The 22,312-nt window shown below is 46.2% G+C and overlaps 1 protein-coding gene across 1 annotated transcript in view; it reads left to right on the plus strand.

Moving 5' to 3' along the window:
• LOC129706785 (interleukin-21 receptor-like) overlaps window positions 1–22,312 on the plus strand; it is a 40,781-nt gene that overhangs the window by 14,765 nt on the left and 3,704 nt on the right. The window contains exons 4-8 of the mRNA XM_055651270.1: window positions 4,077–4,273; window positions 5,377–5,525; window positions 8,593–8,761; window positions 10,270–10,378; window positions 14,883–14,967. Coding sequence (XP_055507245.1) covers window positions 4,077–4,273; window positions 5,377–5,525; window positions 8,593–8,761; window positions 10,270–10,378; window positions 14,883–14,967 — 709 coding nt within the window. The remainder of the gene's footprint in view (window positions 1–4,076; window positions 4,274–5,376; window positions 5,526–8,592; window positions 8,762–10,269; window positions 10,379–14,882; window positions 14,968–22,312) is intronic.

The raw sequence follows: 22,312 nt of genomic DNA on the forward strand, positions 1-22,312 counted from the left end.
TTCATTTACCTTTCTATCCCTTATGTTTACTTTGTGTATGGTTATGTCATTGTTTCACATCATTCATTCCTGTACCATGTTGTGAAATTACTCACTATTACTTAGTTCATTCACTGCTATGTCGCAGCTGTGGCATCTAATGCCATCGTAGCACAATGTGGCACTGTTCACAGTTTTGAGATCCTGGGAACTATGATTAAGTGACAAAGCTGGAGAGAAACATTCAGTGAGTGAGATAGATAGGTCAAAGGGACAAATAAAGAGGAGATAGCTAATGCTAATAGCTATGACGAGCATTGGCATGTCTTTAGCAGCCTTAAGGCAGCAAATTAACCAAAAGGGAATAATGCTGATCTATGTATGGAGATATTAGAGCAGATAACCAGGGGATGAAAATCAGAAAATTGTTGGAAATCTGAAATTAAAACAAAGAATGCCAGAGGAACTCAACGGGTCAGATAGCATCTGGAGAGAGAAATGGATTTAATGTTTCAGGTTAAAGTGCAATGAAGGATTTGAGTCTTTCCAAGCTTGGCCAAAGATATAAGCTTTGAAGGAGAAAAACCTTGGGAGCAGGGTGAGGGTGTGATTCCAGAACTTTGGGCCTTTATACCACCTGGGATGACATCCAGTAGTGGAACACCTAAGATTAGGTTCTAGAAACCGGAACTGGAAGAGTACCGAGTGTTAAAGGAATGCAGGAGACGGCAGAGAAAGGAAACATTGAAATATAGAGAGAATTTGAAAAATGTTGAAATGTATTTTAAAATTTAGTTCCAGCGTAAATCAGAGAGCCCAGAGGTTCAGGGGAACAGGTGCCAGTTAGGATGCAAGAGATAGTGTTTTGGATGACCTTGTAGATGGACACTAGAACCTTGGAGACCTTGGAGCAAAGCTGAGAAATAAAAAGGTTTTCATCATCTGATGAGGTGGGGCAGGTATAGAATTGGATGACATCGAAGTTGGCAGTAAGTGGTTTTGACAACGATATGAGGTGTGAAACTAAACCTGACCTCCGAGGTGACACCAAAGTGGAAAGGTGTCTGATTCGGTTTCAGCCACTCGGTGAGCAGCTGATGGAATCAGCGTAGAGGTGAAAGGAGTTTGTGATGGGGACTGAAGGCGTTGACGTCTTCATAGACCCGAGTACTTGAGAACAGACAGACATTAACAAAAGCAGCTAAGGTAGGAGGGGAAGTTAGGTGGTTAGTTCAAGTTTAGCTCATAAGTTATAGGAGCAGAAATAGGCCATTTGGCCCAACAAGTCTACTCTGCCATTTAGTCATGGCTGACTTTGATTCTTGATTGGTAAGTGTGTCCGAGGTTATTGGGAGAAGGCAGGAGAATAGAGTTAAGAGAGAAATATAGATCAGCCATTGATTGAATTGTGGAATAGACTTGATGGGCCAAATGGCCTAACTCTGCTCCTAGAACTTATGAACGTATCTATCTTTCCCTCTCAACCCCATACCCCTGCCTTCTCTCTGTAACATTTGACACCCTTACTAATCAAGAAGAACGATTTATTTGAGAAGGATGCAGTCACTGGATAAGTTGATGGGTCCATTTGACAAGCTGAGCGTGCAAAGGCCGTTCGGGAAGATTAAATAAAAACTAGAGTAAGATTGAGGTTGGGTTTGGGGGAACAATAAACATTTGGCCAAGGAAGAAGGAACGGTTGAAGAAACCCTTTGTGACAAAGAATCCATGAGCTCACAGTTCTCGTGATTTCAAGTGTTTTATTGTCATATGTCCCAACAACCGAACAATAACATTGTTACTTGTGACAGCAAAGTCTTTAGTGCCACCAAATACTATTTAAGGTATGCTGCAGAACTTCCTTAGCTGACTATCCCAACATTCATGAAACAGTTAGACAGGCACATGGATAGGACGGGTTTGGAGGGATATGGACCAAATGCAGGCATGTGGAACTTGTGTAGATGGGACATGTTGGCTGGTGTGGGCAAGTTGGGCCGAAGGGCCTGTTTCCACACTGTATCACTCCATGACTCTATGAGAGCAGCACTGCACAGAGTTGCCGAGATGCAGAAAAGTCGAGAGCTAACTCTGCCGTTCAGCACTTTCATAGAAGAAGGTGATGGAGGGTCTTCGGTGGATAGTGAGGAACAAACATACTGAGAGGGACTGGCAAAGGCCAGCAAAGGGAGGGCTGAATGGACAGAGAAACAGTCATGGAGGGTGAGACACAGAGTCACAGAGCAATTGGAAAGAAAATGGCAGATGTAGCACGGTGGCGCAGCAGTTGAGTTGCTGTCTTACAGCACCAGAGATCCAGTTTTGATCCTGACTACCCCAGTGTGTGCAGGATGGCGCAAGTGTGCGGGGATCACTGGTGGCGCCCAGTCAGTGGTCTGAAGGGTCTGTTTCCGCTCTGTACCGCTAAACTAAACGGAGCTAAACTAAAATGATGGGCAAGCTGGTTATAAGGTTAGACTGAGATGAAAGACTCAAGCAGATGTCACCTTTTGGGGTTTCAAGTATAGCACAAGATACCAGCCCAGCTGCAGACGGAGTTGTAGACCGGTTTACTGTGGAGATCGGCCAATGTGGTTTCCTGTAAACTCAAAGCATGTTTTAAGTTCATTCTCCACTACGATAGCGGGACGCATGAGACGTTGCATGAGCCGACTTATTGCACCGAGTATAAATAGCAATAAAACTCACTCAGAAAACCACCGCTGCAAATATACCAGACCTTCCAATAAGGTGACATGCTAGAGAGAACGTGACATCATTAAATATTCCATTCACACCATTTGAGTGTGAAGTACATATTTACTCACAGTATTTGTTACTTTCTGCAGCTCTGGGGAATTCCACTCCCTTGGATCAACTGCTTTCGAAATGATTTAATTCTCGCTAATTAGATCTTCTAATTAAATTAGCTATATTCTTGTGAGAACCAGCCTTATTTTCATGATAAAGTAATAAAACAAATAAACGTGACATAGTTTCAATCCGCATTTCTCATAACTGATCATTTCCTTTGATAGTTTATAGTCCAATTTATTTTTGAAATGTATTGCAGAAGAGTTCTAAGCAGTGTGTTGCACTGTGGTGATGAGCGTTGCCAATCGGAGTCTGCAGCTCAATAGTCAAAGTTGGATTTAGGTTTAAGTTTATGATTGTTACGTGTGCTGTGGTACAGTGAAAAGTTCTTGCCTGCTATCAGGTAATTTGCTCTAGGCTTTTAGACTTTAGGGATACAGCGCGGAAATAGGCCCTTCGACCCACTGAGTCTGCACCGACCAGTGATAACTCCATACTGTCTAGCACTATGCTACACACATAGAAACATAGAAAATAGGTGCAGGAGTAGGCCATTCGGTCCTTCAAGCCTGCACCACCATTCGATATGATCATGGTTGATCATCCAACTCAGTATCCCATCCCTGCCTTCTCTCCATACCCCCTGATCCCTTTAGCCACAAGGGCCACATCTAACACCCTCTTAATTATAGCCAATGAACTGGCCTCAACTACCTTCTGTGGCAGAGAATTCCACAGATTCACCACTCTGTGTAAAAAATGATTTTCTCATCTCGGTCCTAAAAGACTTCCCTCTTATCTTTAAACTGTGACCCCTAGTTCTGGGCTTCCCCAACATCGGGAATAATCTTCCTGCATCTAGCCTGTCCAACCCCTTAAGAATTTTGTAAGTTTCTATAAGATCCCCCCCCTCAATCTTCTAAATTCTAGCGAGTACAAGCCAGTCTATCCACTAGGGACAATTTACAATTTCACTGAGTCCAATCAATCTACAAACCTGTACATCTTTGGAATGTGGGAGGAAACCGGAGCATTCAGAGGAACCCACACAGGTCATGGGGAGAAGGTACAAACACAGTACAGACAGCACCCGTAGTAAGCATCTAATCCAGGTCTCTGGCACGGTAAGGCAACAACTCTACTGCTGCATCACTCTGCTGCCTAATTTAATGGTGTGAAGATGTGAAATGTTTTTGTCGAGCTGTTAAGTGAGTTAATCGGGTAAATGGAATGTTGGCATAAGAGTATGAACCAGGTGACATTTTCCCCATTTTCCATTTTAGGCAGGGAGAAGACATATCCTGCAGTCTGATGGCGACCTCGTGTTCTGATGGGGGCAAAGGTTTCGCTGAGTGCAGCTGTCAACTCTACCAATTTTATGGGATTTCACATGATAGATACAGCATGAACATGATGACCAAGAGCAAGGAGGTCGTGAACAGCAGTGCGGACTGTCCTGACTTTAACGCAACAAAACACAGTGAGTATGAAAGCACAACGTCAGAAGATTCAGATGACGGAAAGGAAGGCATTAGTCTGGCCCATCTAAACATTACAGGACAGGGTCACCATGGGAAAGAGATTGCTCTTGCATAGACCCAAAATACTCCTATCTGTCTACCTTGCTTGTCACTCTCTCCTTCTCTGTCTCTATCTGTCTTTGTCTCCCCTTTTATCTCTTCTCCCCATTTATGTTGGATTCTATTCCCATTCCACACTCTCTCCCTCTCCTTCTCTCTGTCAGTCTGACCCTTTTACCATCTCCGTTTCTCCTATCCTTTTGTGTTTCAACTGCATTTTAAGAGGGGCATCGCGGAGGAGCAGCAGTAGAGTCGCTGCCTTACAGCGCCAGAGACCCGGATTCGATCCTGACTGCGGGTGCTGTCTGTACGGAGTTTGTTTGTGTTCCCTGAGACTGCGTGGGTTTTCTCTGAGTGCTCGGGTTTCCTCCCACACCACCAAAGACGTACAAGCTTGTAGATTAATTGGCTTCAGTAAAAATAGTAAATTGTCCCTGTAAAGTGCGTAGGATAGTGCTAGTGTAGGAGATGATCGCTGGTCGGTGCGGACCTGGTGGGCCGAAGGGCCTGTTTCCGTGCTGTATCTCTAAAGTCAAGAGTGTTTTATGGTCATATTTCCCAGATAGAATTCTTACTTGCAACAGCAATTCAGCACATGTAAACAAAGTACACTGTAAACAATATGATAAACGAGAGAGAAAAAAAAGTTCAGTGTGTATATATACACATGCCCACAAGTACACACATATATACTGTATATACGTATATACACATAGTCTAAAGTCTGATAGCCTTTATGGTTCTACTCTTCGGTATAATTCATGAACCTTGTGGGGAAAGCTTCGTGCAATGCACTTCCTGTTCTTCTTTCAACTTAACTCCTCGGATTTTGCATGACCACTGTAGACCTTAACAATTAGTTACACTCCACTCAACCATGTAGATACACCCACTTTCCCACCAGCCACATTGCAGCCGGATTTAAGGGGACCCTGTATGCTAGAGCATTGATGCCTCTATGTTACAATTCAAACTTTTAATTGAAACTTTTCTCTCCCCCCAGTTAAACTTATTGCACCGTTCAATCTCAACGTCTCACACGTACCTCCCTGTGGGACGTACAACTTCACTTGGCAGGTGGTCTACGACGGTCAGTACATTGATAAATATGAGTACGAGCTGAGATACGAGAGGATGCAAGATAACTCGGAGGTAGGACTAGAGTCTAATCTTTTCTGACACTTAATCCAGGGCTTATAAGGTTTCATCTTCCAGGGCTTCTGGCCTTTACACCAGTGTGCAGCAGTCTCACACTTCATAATGGAGGACAGTTGTGCTGACTAACTGCAAACAGTGCTTCTCCCTGGAGCACAGCACCAGAGACACAACTCTCTGCAGAATAAGGGTTCCACACACACTGGCAATAGGCACAAATGCTGGAGTAACTCAGCGGGTCAGGCAGCATCTCTGGAGAAAAGGAATAGGTGGAGTTTCGGGTCGAGACCCTTCTTCTTCCACACACACACACACACACTGCAAGTTAATGCAGCAGAATCCTACAGTCACTCGCTAGGGGACAGGTACAATAAACAGCGACTCTTGGTGGAGAACATTTCCACAGACACTCCAGTGTATAGAGATACTACTTCTTATCAGAGAACGGATTATATATATTGAAGGCCACATGAGTATTGCTCCAGAGTGACTTTAACTGGGGAATAATTCCACTGACAATGAATGTCATTGGGATACAATACGACAAGACAATAGCTTTCACAGGGTACATTCCATGATGACTTTAAATGATTTACATTTTCATAGATGTTTAAGAAAGGACTGCAGATGCTGGAAAAATCGAAGGTAGACAAAAATGCTGGAGAAACTCAGCAGGTGAAGCAGCGTCTATGGAGCGAAGGAATAGGTGACGTTTCGGGTCGAGGCTCTTCTTCTGAAGATGGGTCTCGACCTGAAACGTCACCTATTCCTTTGTAAGGTAGACAAAAATGTGAATAGAATGGAGTTTAAAAGCAGGGAGGTCTTGCTGCAACTCTGCAGGGCATTGATGAGACCTGACCTGGAATATTGTGCACAGTTTTTGGCTCCTTATTTAAGTCATAATGTGATAGGAAGAGAATTAGGCCATTCGGCCCATTCCGCCATTCAATCATGGCTGATCTATCTCTCCCTCCTAATGCCATTCTCTTGTCTTCTCCCCATAACATTTGACGCCTGTACTAATCAAAAATCTGTCTATCTCTGCCTTAAAAATATCCACTGACTTGGCCTTGTGGCAAAGAATTCCGCAGATTCACCACCCTCTCACTAAAGATGGATTGAAGAGGGACACTGGCTTTGGAGGCAGAGCAGATGGGTTAGCCTTTTAATAGGGTGTGGGGGGAGAGCAGGACATGGGGTGAGCGTGGACTGGCTATGTATGTGCTGGTAACACATGACGATCCCATGTTGATGAGCCTTGAGTCTGACTGTCGTCCTGCAGCTCCCTCCGGTGGTGGCTTCAGGTATTCTTCATTCTGCCCTCCTGTTCCCAGATGTGGGGCTTGGTCCACATCAAACTAAAGGTGGTGACCATGCTTTCCTCCCATCTTAAAAAGGACAGCTACAAGGAAAGCCAAAATGAGATGACTATGGAGATAGGACATCATATGGTGGGGAGTTCTCGATGGAATGGAAGATGAGTCTTGAGAATTCCCCTTCTTGTCCTTCCAATTCTGACATGACCTCATGGCCTCGAGTTGTGAAGCAAGCTTTGGAGAACTAACTAGAGATGAAAAGACAGATGGTGTAAGACAAATGGATGGTAGAATTGCTTGGTTAGCCCAATGTCACGAAGACCATATTGTGAGCATCGATCGCAAAGCAGTAAATTGATGGGGAAAGGTTGAATGAGCAGGTTCAGCATCTCCTGTGTCTGTACGGGAATGTGCTGTGAGAGATGCAGCGGCTGCTTTTGGAGGTCCGGAGTGGCCCAGAGGGATTGGTCCCTTCCTTGAGGGACCTGTAGATGTGGTCAATGGGGAACCCTTTGGGAAATCAGCCCCAACTCTGAAGGATTGGTCCTGATCTTGAGAAATTGGTCCTTATCCTTAGGGATCGGTCCTTATCCTGTGGGATTGGTCTCTCTCTGCCTCAAGGGATTGGCCCTGACCCCAAAGCATCGGTCCATATCTCGAGGAACTGACCCCTGCCTCGATCGATTGGTCTCTTTGGGATGCTGAAATGGGAGGAGTGAGGAAGATGAGCAGCCCCCTCCAGTGGCTGCTTCCAGCTACTGCCGCTTCTGCTCACCCCTCCCACAGTACGTTTGGTCAACATCATCAGCTCAGTGTTCAGTGTTCAGCATCTCAACTGAATATAGGCAGCAAGTTGAGAACCATAATTGAGTGAATGTGGAGCATGGATGCGAGGATCGTTCCAACCGCAGGCAATGATACCCCCCTATGATGCACTCCCCATTTGTACAGCCTCACGTAAGGCCCAGTGCTTCCTCGTCACCCTCGCACCATGCACCACACTCCAACAGCGATACTGCCTACTGCAGTTTTTTTTAAACCAAAAATAAATGTGATCAATTATTTAAAGAATAATATGTTCAATACAAAACAATACCAACAAACCCACCACCATAGTACAAAGTAAAACAAATATTCTTAAATGTCAAATATACTGAGTATTAAACAATTATGTTACAATCCTTGTCAAAGATGCATTCCACCCCCCGCGGTGCCTAGCAGTCCCAGAAATCACGTAGGGCGCCTGTGAACTGCGTAGTCCCTCCCTAGTACCACCTGGGTGCGGATGTAACACGGGTAAAGGGGCGGGCAGCCGACTCGGGCACAGCCCTCTTCCGCCTGGTGCCGTGACCCACGGATGGCCAGCTTGCCCAGGCCTAGGAGCAACCCAACCAGGACATCTTTAGCCCTACCCTCTCCCCTGCACGCAGGGTGTCCAAAGATGAGGATGGTGGGTGAGAAGTGCAGCCAGAAGGCAAGGAGCAGCCCCTTCACTGGAGCATCCCTTACCCACAGCACAGCATGTCCTCAATGCTGAGCCTTGCCATGTTTCCTCAGTACTGCAACCTCCTCTGACAGTGCGGCTCTCCCTCAGAACTGCAACCCCCTCTTGACTCCGAGGTGAGTGGGGGGCTCCCCATTGACCACATCTACAGTTTAAATGTTAAGAAGCTGCCCATTTCCAAATGGATATGAGTAAAACCAGGGAAGTGATGAGTGAGGAATTGACTGTTCTCTTCCATCTGCAGCTCCAGAAAGTCAAGTACAAAAGAGACCACCAGCAGTTCCTCCAGCTGGACTCCTCGGAGCTGGTGGGGGGCAAGGAGCACGTGGCTCAGGTCCGCAGCCGGCCCGCCTTGGACACTGGGTATCATGGGACCTGGAGTGACTGGAGTCCCCCGGTGAAGTGGAGAACAGGTCAGAGGGCTCAAAAGGTCGGGAAGGAGGGGTGGGTGCTGAACGACGCTGGACCTTTGGTCAAAGGGACCACCGTTTACCGAATTACCAAGGGCAGGTTATTCAGGGAGTGGCGAAGGGTGGGGAGAGGGAAGAGGATGTAGGGGCTGGGTGAAGTATTTGGGAAGGTGAGGGAACAGAGTAGTGGTTGTGGGGTGGATGACGAGTTTGAACAAATATCAAGAGGGCATGGGCACAAATAATGGATAGTGATGTCATGGAGAGCACACTAGCACAGCAGTAGAGTAGCTGCCTTTCAGCACCGGATATCCTGCTTTGATCCTGGCTACGGGTGCCGTCTGTACGTAGTTTGTACGTTCTCCCTGTGACCACGTGGGTTTCCCCAGGCACTCCGGTTCCCTTTCACACTCCAAAAATGTGTGAGTTTATAGGTTCATTGGCTTCAGTAAAATTGTAAATTGTCCCTGCTTTAAACTAAACTAAATTACTAAATCAAATTGGTGCCGAAGGGCCCGTTTCCACGCTGTATCTCTAACGTCTAAAGTTGAAAGACAGCAGGAAGAGGTGGGATCGGAGGGGTGGGTCATGTTTTAGTGAATGTGAAATGGGTGGGAACGGGATGGGCAGGGAAGCACCTCAATGGATGCCTCACTCTGTCCCTTGATGCAATGGTAGCACTCTTGTGACTGGGTTTTTTTACTTATCGCCACACGGTTGATCAATTTTCCCCATTACTCCCCAGTTTCTTCTTGACCCGGGATGTAGTTCAGTTACATGGACTCCTCCACTGTGTTCTCTGACCATCAGTGTTAGCGGTCGCTGAGTTCAGCCATCTCTAGAGTCCGACTCTGTGCTCGGCTGCACAGCAATACCTCCAGTAGGCTGGGAGTCCCACTCGGGTTCAGCTCTTCAAAAGTCAATGCCTTATCCGTCCAGGCATTCTTCACTTGTGAAGCCTAACAACGAGCATGTGTTGGCTGTTTGACAACAGTCGGCATCAGTGCCGAGTCAACTGACTTCTGTGTATGCATTCCCCAGTCAACTACTTTGATTGTAGTTTAGTTTAGTTTAGTTTAGTTTAATTTGGAGATACAATATGGAAACAAGCCCTTCGGATCGCCGAGTCCATGCCGACCTGCAATCATCCATTCATACCGGTGCTATCCTACACACTAGGAACAATTTACAGAAGCCAATTAACCCACCAACCTGTACATCTGTGGAATGTGGGAGGTAACCTGAGCACCTGGAGAAAACCCATGCAGTCACCAGGAGAACGTGCAAACTCCATGCAGACAGTACCCGTAGTGAGGGTTGAACCCGGGTCTCTGACGCTGTAAGGCAGCAACTCTACTGCTGTGCCACTGTGCCGCCCAGGGCAAGGGTGACAATTTGTTGCCCAGAAACAGGCCGGCAAGTCCCGGACAGCCTTTCAGCACAGAAAACGGCATTAAACATGTAAACGGACAAAAAACCACAAGAAGCTTGATTTGTTTTGCCCTCTACAGATTTGTGCAAACCCGATCTTGTCCCGGATGCTCAGATGCTGATTGTGTGCGGGGTAATAGCCATGACCTTCGTTTTTGTCACTGTGATGATCATCAATAAACGTGAAAGGTAAGAGAAGTATCGATCTCCTTCACCTCCAACACCATGGCAGAGTGTAGAAGACCAAGTGATCAGACATTACTATTCCTCAGGGCTTCCGAATACTTCTCTGTTAATCTACTGGTTGTGTCTGCAAAAATGCATGACAAAATAAACATTCGCCAAACCTGCTATCATTTGTACCTTCTCTCTACCGCATTCACTCTTTTGCGCATTCACACGTTCTTCAAGTCTCCTGCATCCCTCTGTGATCTCTCTCCGACATTGCACTCTCTTCTCATATCCCCTCTCTCCCTAGAGCTACTACTCAATACTTCTGATGCCCACTCACACCATCTCTCTCCTTTATGTTCGATTGTAATCATGTATAGCCTTTCTGCTGACTGGTCAACACACAACAAAAGCTTTTCACTGTACACGTGGCAATAAGCTAAATGAAACTGGACTGAACTAAACTGCCTCTTCTGCACTGCACGCTCTTATATTCTCTCCCATATACCATCACCCCCTCCTACTCTCTCACTTTCTCTCTAACTTCCTCTTTTCCCACTTTTCCTTTTATCCCATATCCTTCTGTATCCTCTCCACTCTCCTCCAGGTTGATTCTTCCATATTCCCTCCTCTGCCCACTCCTCTTCTCCGCATCTCTCTATCTCCTTCTTATGCATTATTGTTCGAGATCCCACCCACTGCAGTGGTGTCATTGGCAAACGTCTAAATGGAGTGGGAGCAGAATCTGGCCAGACAGCCATGAATGTACAGGGAGCATTGTAAGAGGCTGAGTTTTAAGTAATTTGGTGATTAGTAATCTTAAAATAAAGATTAATTCTGGAGATGTTTTTCTTATGGATGTCAGCAATTTGTAATTCTCCATTTTATTAATGTTGCCAGCATGCTGTAATTGTAGTGCAAGCCTAAATCCCAAGTCTCTGTCATTTTATTTTGCATCCTATCTTTAATTCATTATCCCCATTATTTTTTTCCATTTTGTCATTAAAGACTGTAAGATGTAGGTGGTGTTCAAAAACCACGTGGGTTTTCTCTGGGTGCTCCGGTTTCCTCCCACATTCCAAAGAACACTGTTTACATATTCTGTTGTACTGCAGCAAGTAAGAATGTCATTGTCCTATCTGGGACATATGACAAGAAAGCACTCTTGACTCTTGGTTTGTAGGCTAATTGGCCCACTGTAAATTGCCCCTTGTGTGTAGGATCGGACTAGTATACGGGTGATAGTCGGCATAGACTCGGTGGGCCAAAGGGCCTGTTTCCACGATGTATCTTCAAACTAAACTAAACATAGAAACATAGAAAATAGGTCCAGGAGTAGGCCATTTGGCCCTTCGAGCCTGCACCGCCATTCAATATGATCATGGCCGATCATCCAACTCAGTATCCTGTCCCTGCCTTCTCTCCATACCCCCTTATCCCTTTAGCCACAAGGGCCACATCTAACTTGCTCTTAAATATAACCAATGAACTGGCCTCAACTACCTTCTGGGGCAGATAATTCCAGAGATTCACCACTCTCTGTGTGAAAAATGTTTTTCTCATCTCGGTGATCAACAGTGAGTGATGTTGCCGTGATGTTTTACAATGAGGATCTCTGAGCCCAGATTAATGCTATTCCCAAATAAGAACCACAGGTTATTTTTCGAGCTGGGGGAGGTAGAGTGATTCAGATCGAAAGCTAGAAATGATGTTTCTCACTGATCCCAGGGGAACTGAAGCCAATGTTACTGTGACACCATAGCATGTGAGAGGGGATTGAAGGGATTTGCCGGAATAAGTCCCACATCAACCGCAGAAGCACTAAGGGAAAGTAAAGTTCTAAACTTGAGCCGTGGCAACGGGCTGGATGAGATAAAGCAAATAACAAAACCAAAGTGCCTGTAGCAGCAACGCTATTAAAGAAACCTTGTGCTGGATTCTCCCTCCCTGTCACCCTCTTGCTTTTGCTCAATCACATTTCCCCAGGAAGATTTTCATGAGTTAAAGAGCAGAATTACCAGCAGAGCAGATAGATTCTAAATATACCGTTTTGCAGCTGCGACACACAACCTCAAAGAAACGGAACATCACATCTGCTCAATCCCCCAGGTTCCACAGTAGCTTACCGTAATTCAGCACCAAAATATAAATGGTAAATATATATATTTTTTTGAACTGCATGTTGGCATTTTCTGAAATAAAAGCAGCAGTGCCGTTCCCATCTACTAAATAGCCTTCACCCTGCACCAACAAGGTATTTTATCCCTCCAGCCCAACCCATTAGAGACATAGAAACATAGAAAATAGGTGCAGGAGTAGGCCATTCGGCCCTTTGAGCCATTCAATATGATCATGGCTGATCATCTAAAATCAGTACCCCATTCCTGCTTTCTCCCCATTTCCCTTGATTTTGTTAGCCCTATATCTAAATCTCTCTTGAACACATTCTGCTGTTTATTGCCCATAGGGGAACTGTGCTAATCTCTTTCTCAATTCTTTGTGTCCACTTCCGACCAGCACCACTCACACAGAACATAGAACAGTAAAGCACAGGAGCAGGTCCTTCGGCCCACTCTGTCTATGCTGAACATGATGCCAAGGCAAACTATTCTCATCTGCCTGGACGTGATCCACATCTTTCCATTCCCTGCATTTATTAAAGTCCCTGCATATGTTTAACTTGCCACCAAATGTAGGCAAGGTCTCAGCCTGCTGGCTATTCCAGGTCTGAATTCCACAACCTCACCATCCTCTTATAAGAGACAGGAGAGTACAGACAATGCCAAAGATCAGGTCCTTATTGAATGGCGTTGAAGTCTACTCCATCTCCTCCTCAATCTCTCAGGTCATGCCTGACAAAACTGACCTAATCCTTCTCAGAGTTAACCCTTCTTCAAATTAGAAGACAGGAATACCTTGGATGTTGTCAAATGGACTTCCAGAAGGCATTGGCTAACCCTTCAAGACAGGCAACACTGAAGCTCAAGGTAGACACAAAATGCTGGAGTAACTCAGCGGGCCAGGCAGCATCTCTGGAGAGAAGGAATGGGTGACATTTCAGGTCGAGCCCCTTCTTCAGACTCATTCCTTCTCTCCAGAGATGCTGCCTGTCCCACTGAGTTACTCCAGCATTTTGTGTCTACCTTCGATTTAAACCAGCATCTGCTGTTCTTTCCCGTTGAAGCTGAAGGACTTGCAGGCCAATTACTGCACAGAACGGGGATCTGGCCATGCAGCAGGGCAGAATGTGGGAAGAAAGGGCAGGTCGTAAAGTAATCAGAGTGAAGATATTTGCCACGTCAGGGATGGTTGTGACGGAATCTCTGCATCACTCCACTCAAGGCCAGCCACAGCCCGTACTCTGCCACTTGCTCCAAGCACGGAGTAGCGGCTTCCTAGAGGCACGTTGAGGTTGCCGGCAGCAGTAACAAGCAGCAGGGTGAATCCAGCAAGCTCTGGCCCTTTAAAGCAAAAAGCAAAGTGCAGGACGAATGCAGCAGGTCAGGCAGATAGATATCTGTGCGAGGAACGGACAGACATCATTTCAGGTCGGGACCTTACCGGGTTGCACCTTGGATAATTAAAATTTAAATGGCAAAGCGATTGGAGAATGCAAATCATATGCAAATCGATGAAAGTACAATGGAAGTTACCAAGGACATGAAAATAAAACAAACACCAGGGTCTATTTCTGGAATCAGAAAGTAGATTTAGTTTAGATTGTATGAAAACTTGGTTTGATCAAACGGAATGTTATGACCTCTTCTGGGCGCTCTGTTATAAGAAGGATACAGAGGCACTGGGGAAGACGCACAAGCATACTTCAAGTAGTGGCTGAATGTTAGCTAGTAGGGCTCCTTAAGTAATGAAAGGCTTTCAGTGTAAGACGATCACAATAAATCCAGTGGACCAGGCAGAAGTGACCTTGTCACCTAGAGGATGGACAAAATGCAGAAACGGTTGACACGGGGAATAATGTGGATGGATTTAAGGGGATGCTTGGTAAACACAAGGGAAAAAAGAATAGCAGAAACGGTGATGGGTGAGGAGAGAGGAATGAGAGGAGACTCCACAGGGGCATAAACATGGACTATTAAGCTTAATGGCCTCTTTCTGCGCCAGTGGTTCCATTAATGCTTAGCATCTCGCTGCGTTAATGGAGGAGGTCTGACTCCAAAGGACGACATAAGTGTGAGGAAAGACCTCCAGTGCTGTCTGTGTGGAGTTTGCACTCTCTCACTGGGTGTGACTGGCCCCTCTAGTTATAGATGAGTGGGTATAGTCTAAGGAGGGGTGGCACGGTGGAGCAGCGGAAGAGTTGCTGCCTTACAGCGGCAGAGACCCAGGTTCCATCCTGAACACGGGTGCTCTCTGTCTGTCTATGTAAGTAAAGACTAGGTACAGTCTTTCCGCTAACTGGATGGCACGCAACAAAAAGCGTTGCACTGTACCTCGGTACACATGACGATAATAGACTAAACCAAACTAAACTTAACTCTCACTAATTCATCTCCTTTTGCAGACTGTGGAGGAAGCTGTGGGTGATTACTCCTGACCCAGAACCATTCTTCAAGCCGCTGTTTCTGGAGCATGGAGGAAACTTCACGGTAACTATTCATTTAATGGGGATTTCAGAACGTGGGGGGGCCTACAGCATGGGGCAGACGCCCCATCTCTAGGGCAGGGGAACAAAGCAAACGCCAATGTCTAATAGTGCCTGCCACAACACAGCAAGGATAGTGTCAAAACCTCTGGGACGGTTACCTGTCAGATTCAAGATGGACCATCTAGAGTGTAAAATATCCCCTCTCTCTGCAGAGGAGTCCTGCTCTTGCTGTTGTAAAACAGAGAGTGCTGGAAATGTTCAGCATGTCAGGCAGCATTCATGGAGGGAGAAATGGATGCTGTCTGACCTGCTCAGTGTTTCTATCAATTTCTGGTTTGAGTTCAGGTTTCAGGCAAACATAGAAACATAGACATAGAAATTAGGTGCAGGAGTAGGCCATTCGGCCCTTCGAGCCTGCACCGCCATTCAATATGATCATGGCTGATCATCCAACTCAGTATCCCGTACCTGCCTTCTCTCCATACCCCCTGATCCCCTTAGCCACAAGGGCCACATCTAACTCCCTCTTAAATATAGCTACAACACTGTTATGTTCATCTGCTTTCGTTGCTCCTATTTGAAGGGGTTGGATGACCAGATGTAATTGGCTGGGACAATATCCCATCTCACATATCACAGTAGGATCTGGTGGGAATTGCTCATCTAGACTAACTGTACTAGAGGCAGGAACAAGTTGGTCAGCGACCTTCATTCTCAGTTTGAAACTGAAATTCTTCCTCCCTATTTGATTGAGTGCACATTGGGTGGAACCCTCTCCTAAATGTTTATTCCAGGGTCCAGTATCTTCTCCCTAAAGTATCTCTGCTCCCTGTATATGAACTGTTGAATCGACATTCATCAGAAGCATGCATTGCTGCCATCTTGGTCACAGCCACTCCTCAATCAGTAACCTCTTAAACATCAAGCATGGACCAAGATAGCTCCATTTCACCTCTCTCCAACCTCGATGATACTGAACCCATTCCCATCTCCTGCTTCTGATAACTGCGCTCTTTGTCAAACTGTAGATTGGTTACTTTACTTACCAACCAACGTTGATTCACTCAACACCCACCCCAACACATTGCAGGGTTGCCCCCGAGTTACATTTTGCTGGTTTCACATCTGTCCATTATTCCTACGTTCTGTCTCCTGTTATTCCGTCAGTTTCTTAACCGCGCCAGCGATCTGTCTTTGTATCCATTTGCTCTCGTTGCCTATTGTTTGTTCCTTTGTACAACAAAATTGACGACCCATTTGAGCCGTCGGACCTTGCCAGCTCACAAAAGAACAAACCCATCAGCTTCATTCCTCTGGTACACAAAAATGACAAAAATGCTGGAGCAACTCAGCGGGTGCAGCAGCATTTATGGAGCGAAAGAAATAGGCAACGTTTCAGGCCGAAACCCTTCTTCAGACTGGTTTTGTAGCATCTGCAGTTCCTTCTTAAAAGCTTCATTCCTCTTCCTTTTGCTTCCCTGTAGAGTCACATCTAATTCTCTCATACCTGCCCATCAACCCCCTCTCTCTTTTTCATTTGATGCATGCCCGCACTAAGGGGTATATATTTTGTCGGTAGCTGAATAACCTCCCAGTAGGTCTTTGGGATGAAGGAGGAAATCAATACTCGTGTTGGGACCCTAAGGCATCTACCAGCACGGTGGCATTGCTGGTGGAGCTGTTGCCTCACAGCACCAGAGGCCCAGGTTCAACCTGACCTCAGCTGCTGACTTTGTGAATATCAAATCCTGATCACACTAGTGTGAACGGGTGATCATTGGTCAGTGTGGCCTCGATGGGCTGAAGGGCCTGCTTCAATGCTGTATCACCAAAAGTAAAGAACTAAAACATGCAAATAGCACACAGGAACAAACCCGCTCCTCTGGGTCAACTGCGGTGCCTCTGAGCCACCAACACCCACACTTGATCAGGGTTTGATGAAGTCCTTATGTTATACTATAGATGTTTCCCTGTTCCCTATTTCAAAGCAGACCCTGTGGGGATCAGTGGCATGAATGGAATGGTGCATTGGTTTTGTGCTGCCTTTGGCTACCAGCAGTATTCAATTCCACCAGCAGGTGTCAGGTTTGCCCTGATTGTCCATGTGCTAATTGCATCTTGTACATTTACTTCTTTTTAACTGATCTACTTTGTGGAGACTATGGGAGGGGGAGGTTAGAGATTCAGTTTCTCCAGCCCGTTCCACCCTAGATCATGGTTGACCTAAATTTATAAATTCCCCTTGATTCATTTTGCCACCAAAACCTTGCCAGCATCTGCAGTTCCCTCTTAAATCTTGTCATCTGTTGCTCCATCGTGTAGCTATAATCCCTGTTTACTGTCACCTCCCCTTGCATTTGAAACCTTGGCTACTCCCTCGCTCCACTCCCTGCGAACCAATATATTCTTCCTGAAGTGTGGTGCTCAGTACACCAGCTGTGACCTCGCCAGGACTTTGTATTGTTAGGTTTAGTTTAGTGATACAGCGTGAGAACAGGCCCTTCAGCGAGTCTAGTTCTATCCCACACACTGGGGACAATTTACATCGGCCAATTCACCCACAAACCTGTGTGTCTTTGGAATGTGGGCGGAAACCGGAGCATCCGGAAAAAAATCCCCGTGGTCACAGGGAGAATATGCAAACTCCGTACAGACAGCGCCCATAGACAGGATTGAATGTGGGTCTCCGATGCTGTAAGACAGCAACGCTACCTCTGCACCACTTGTTAGATCCAAGCTAGATGACTCGTTGTTTGACTCCATTGTTTGACTGCCACAGCTTTCTCTACTCAAATTAACATATCTGTAACTTCATGTACATCCAGAGATAGACAATAGAAAATAGACAACAGGTGCAGGAGTAGGCCATTTGGCCCTTCGAGCCAGCTCCACCATTCAATGTGATCATGGCTGATCATCCACGATCAATACCCCGTTCCTGTCTTCTCCCCATATCCCCTGACTCCGCTATTTTTAAGAGCCCTATCTAGCTCTCTCTTGGGGAGGTGACAGTAAACAGGGATTATAGCTATACGATGGAGCAACAGATGACAAGGTTTAAGAGGGAACTGCAGATGCTGGCAAGGTTTTGGTGGCAAAATGAATCAAGGGGAATTTATAAATTTAGGTCAACCATGATCTAGGGTGGAACGGGCTGGAGAAACTGAATCTCTAACCTCCCCCTCCCATAGTCTCCACAAAGTAGAGAGCTAGCTCTCTCCAGAGAACCTGCCTCCACCGCCCTCTGAGGCAGAGAATTCCACAGACTCATCACTCTCTGTGAGAAAAAATGTTTCCTCGTCTCCATTCTAAATGGCTTACTCCTTATTCTTCGACTGTGGCCCCTGGTTCTGGACTCCCCCAACACCAGGAACATGTATCCTGGTTCCTGGTGATATGGTTTATAATGCCATGCTGCCTTGTGTATTTAGCAAAGCCATTGTCTAACATTTATAAATGAGTGAATAATTACAAAGACTCATATTGAATCCCACTGCACACTTGCACCTTTACCCGGTTTCCCAGCTGGTCGAGGACTTCCCCTCAATTTCATGCTCTCTGTTTCCATCAAATGGCTCTGGAAGTCCATGCAAACATTCAAGTGCTATTCCAGATACCTTTGAAATGTTGTGAGAGCACAAATGTTGTGGGTGCAGCGGTAGAGTTGCTGCCTTACAGCGCCAGAGCCCGGGTTTGACCCTGACCACTGGTGCTGTCTGTACGGAGTTTGTACGTTCTCTCCGTGACCTGCTTGGGATTTCTGCGGCTGCTCTGGTTTCCTCCCACACTCCAAAGACGTACAGGTTTGCTGGTAAACTTGTAAAGTGTCCCCGGCATGTGTTGGAGATAGTGTTAGTGTGTGGGGATCGCTGGTCGGCGTGGCCTTTGTTGGGCCTGTCTCTGCGCTGTATCCCTAAACTACAAGTCTCCATCACCTTATCAGGCAGTGTATTCCAAAATGTAACCACCTTCTGGATGAAGGAAAAGATTGCTCAGATCCCCTCAAGCTCTCTAATCCCTTGTCTTATACCAATGCCCTCTGGGTTTAGGTGTGTGTTTCATGCATGGGGAAACGTTTGTCAGTGTCCACCCCATTATGCCCCTCTTCATGTGGAACACTTCTATCAAGCTCTGCTCCAAGGAATACAAACCCAGCTCATCCAGTCTCTCCTCAAAACCAATATATCCCATCCCAGGCAACCTTCTTGTGAATCTGCTCTGTACCCTCTCTGGTGCATGCACATGCTTCCTGCAGTGAGGTGGCCAGACTGCACACAATAACCATATAACAATTACAGCACGGAAACAGGCCATCTCGGCCCTACAAGTCCGTGCCGAACTTTTTTTGCTCCCTTAGTCCCACCTGCCTGCACTCATACCATAACCCTCCATTCCCTTCTCATCCATATGCCTATCCAATTTATTTTTAAATGATACCAATGAACCTGCCTCCACCACTTCCACTGGAAGCTCATTCCACACCGCTACCACTCTCTGAGTAAAGAAATACTCCAGGGGTGGCTTAAACGCCAGCGCGGCACAGGTACAGACCCCGTGGACCATTACTATCTGTGGGAAACCTGATGTCAAGACAAACTCTTATCTTCCTGCACATAATCCATATCCCTCCACTCCCTGCATATCCACATGTCTATCCAAATGTCTCTTTACATGCCTCTATTTATCGGCCTCCACCACCACTTTGCAGCATGTTCAGCACAAACATTGTGTGCTGAAGGGTCCATTCCTGTGCTGCACATAGTTCAATGAATCCTTCAGGAGGTACAGACACCTGCACTGGGCAAGTACAACCCATCATCAGTCAAACAGCTGATAGACAGTCACTCTATGGGTTCTCAGATGGGAAAACGTCACCGATGTTTACTGAAGGGCCCACACGGTGGAGCCACACTGAAGCAGAACAGAGCTTGGCTAAAACAGAAATAGTCTGCTCGTTTTGTGTTGCTCGTTATTTTGCAACCTAAACTAACACGAGGTGGAGGAAACTTGATTTTTAAATGGATTAGCTTACGGATACCTATCAGTTGGATGCACCCACACACACGGAGGTGCACACATAAACTCACAGGTGTAGGCACATGTTTGCACTCAAGCACATGTGTACACACACACACATAGGCACAATCACACATACACACACGTACATGCTCGTACACACGTACACACACACACACACACACTCCCACGCACAGTGGCCATCTCTTGATCTGAAGTGTTGTTCATGTTTTTTCCTGTTTGATGAGCCCTTCGAGATAACAAGTTATCAGCCCAGAGTTAAAATAACAATGACAATTGAGAAAACCTCAGAGCTGAAACTCTCACAGCAGAGGGACCCACAATATCTTTCCTACAGAACAGATTGTACCTGGAAAATACAGGCCTGGTGTGTGTGACACACTGACAGAGTGGTGTTTCTATTCACTTATGAGTTGCCCCATCTCACACCAACAGACCTGCTCCATCTCACACCAGCAGATCTGCCCCAACCATTTCCACATCCTCACCACTGTCTGAATGAAGCATGTCCCCTACCATGCTTTCTGAAGTCAATAACTAGCTCCTTTGTCTTGGTGACATTGAGGGAGTGGTTAATGCCCTGACACCAAGTCGCTAAGTTCTCTATCTCCTCCCTGTACTATGTCTCATCATTGTTTGTGATTCGACCCACCACAGTGGTGTCATCTGCAAACATCGATGGAATTAGAGCTGAATTTGGGCATGTAGTTATGAGTGTAAATGGAGTAGAGTAGGGGACTGAGAACGAACGCATCCTTGCTGGGTGTTGAGAGTTATTGTGGAGGAGGTGAGTCACTGATTGAGGTCTGTAGGTCAGAAAGTCCCGGACCCAGTGGCAGTGTGGGGAGCTGATTCCCAGGTCCTGTGGTTTGGAGATGAGTTTGGGTGGGATTATGGTGTTAAAGGCGGAGGTATAGTGAATAAATAGGACTCTAACTTCGGAGTCCTTGTTGCCTAGATGTTCCACAAATGAGTTTAGGGCCAGGGAGATGATGTCTGCAGTAGAATTGTTGCAGTGGTTCAAGGCTGGCTGGGGGGTAGGGGTTAAGGTGGAACTTTAACACTTGGGCGTTATTTGCGCGTCATTTACGCAGCATCATTTCCGCGTCACGATACACGATGCGAGCTTAACGTGCGCATGGCGTGCATTATGCGTGCATGGCGCGTGGTGAGACGTGGTGGCGTAGGCAGTGACGCGCGGTTGCGCGCCGCCCCACGATTTTGGGATTCTCAAACGCATGACGCATAAATTATGACGTGTAAATTACATGCAAATGACGGCCAAGTGGGACAGGCCCTTTTAGTGTGCAGGGATCGCTGGTCGGTGTGGACTCGGTGGGCCGAAAGGCCTGTTTCTGCACTGTATCTCTAAACTAAACTAAACTAAATATGGCAATAAACTTAAGCCAGCTTGAATTCTCAAACAGTTCTTCCAAGCATTCACTAAATTCACTAAAGCATTCACATAATAACGTGACAAACAAGTGCAAATGTAATGGAACCAAAGGATGTTAAGTCTTATCAATCAGTGTCATTTGAAAGATATGTGGTTGATTCTGATCACGGTGCTGAAAGTGTCAGAGGATTATCTGCTGCACATCAATCTCAAAGTGCTTATTTGCAGAAAGGTGACCACTAACTCAAATCTGTGATAATTATCAGTCCCACACAGGTTGGTGTAACTTGTTTGTAACTTTGCTATTCCTTGCAAAGCAGATGTACTCTCTTGATAAAAGTGTGGCAGACCCTTGCTTGTATATTGAAACAAGAAACTGCAGATCCTGGTTCACAAAAAAAGACATTATGTGTTGGAATAACTCCACGGATCTGGCAGCATCTCTGGACAACATGGATAGGTGACGTTTCGGGGTGGGGTCCATATTGAGACTGATTGTATGGGGTGAGAGGGAAAGAAGGCTGGAAGAGAAGAGGGGGCAGGACAAAGCGTGGCAGGTTGTGTGGACATACGTTAAGGGTGTTTTTGATAAGCAAAACAATCGGCAAGTCCACCCTCGGTCTTGCTGATGTACAGGAGGCCACATCAGGACCAATGGATGCAGTAGATGAGGTTAGAGGAGGTGCACATGACCTCTGTCTCACCTACAAGGATTCCTGGGGTGCCTGATGGAGGCGAGGGAGGAGGTATAGGGAGGTATTGGGCATATGCAAGCACTTGCGTTTCACCAGCCGCTTGCCCCCAGTCTGCCAAGCCCTACTGAGTCACCCGTTTGCAAACTATTTTAATTCCCCTTCCATTCCCACGCCGACCTTTCTGTCCTGAGCCTCCTCCATTGCCAGAATGAGGTCGC

This window comes from Leucoraja erinacea, chromosome 20 (genome assembly GCF_028641065.1).
Source record: "Leucoraja erinacea ecotype New England chromosome 20, Leri_hhj_1, whole genome shotgun sequence".
NCBI lineage: Eukaryota > Metazoa > Chordata > Chondrichthyes > Rajiformes > Rajidae > Leucoraja > Leucoraja erinaceus.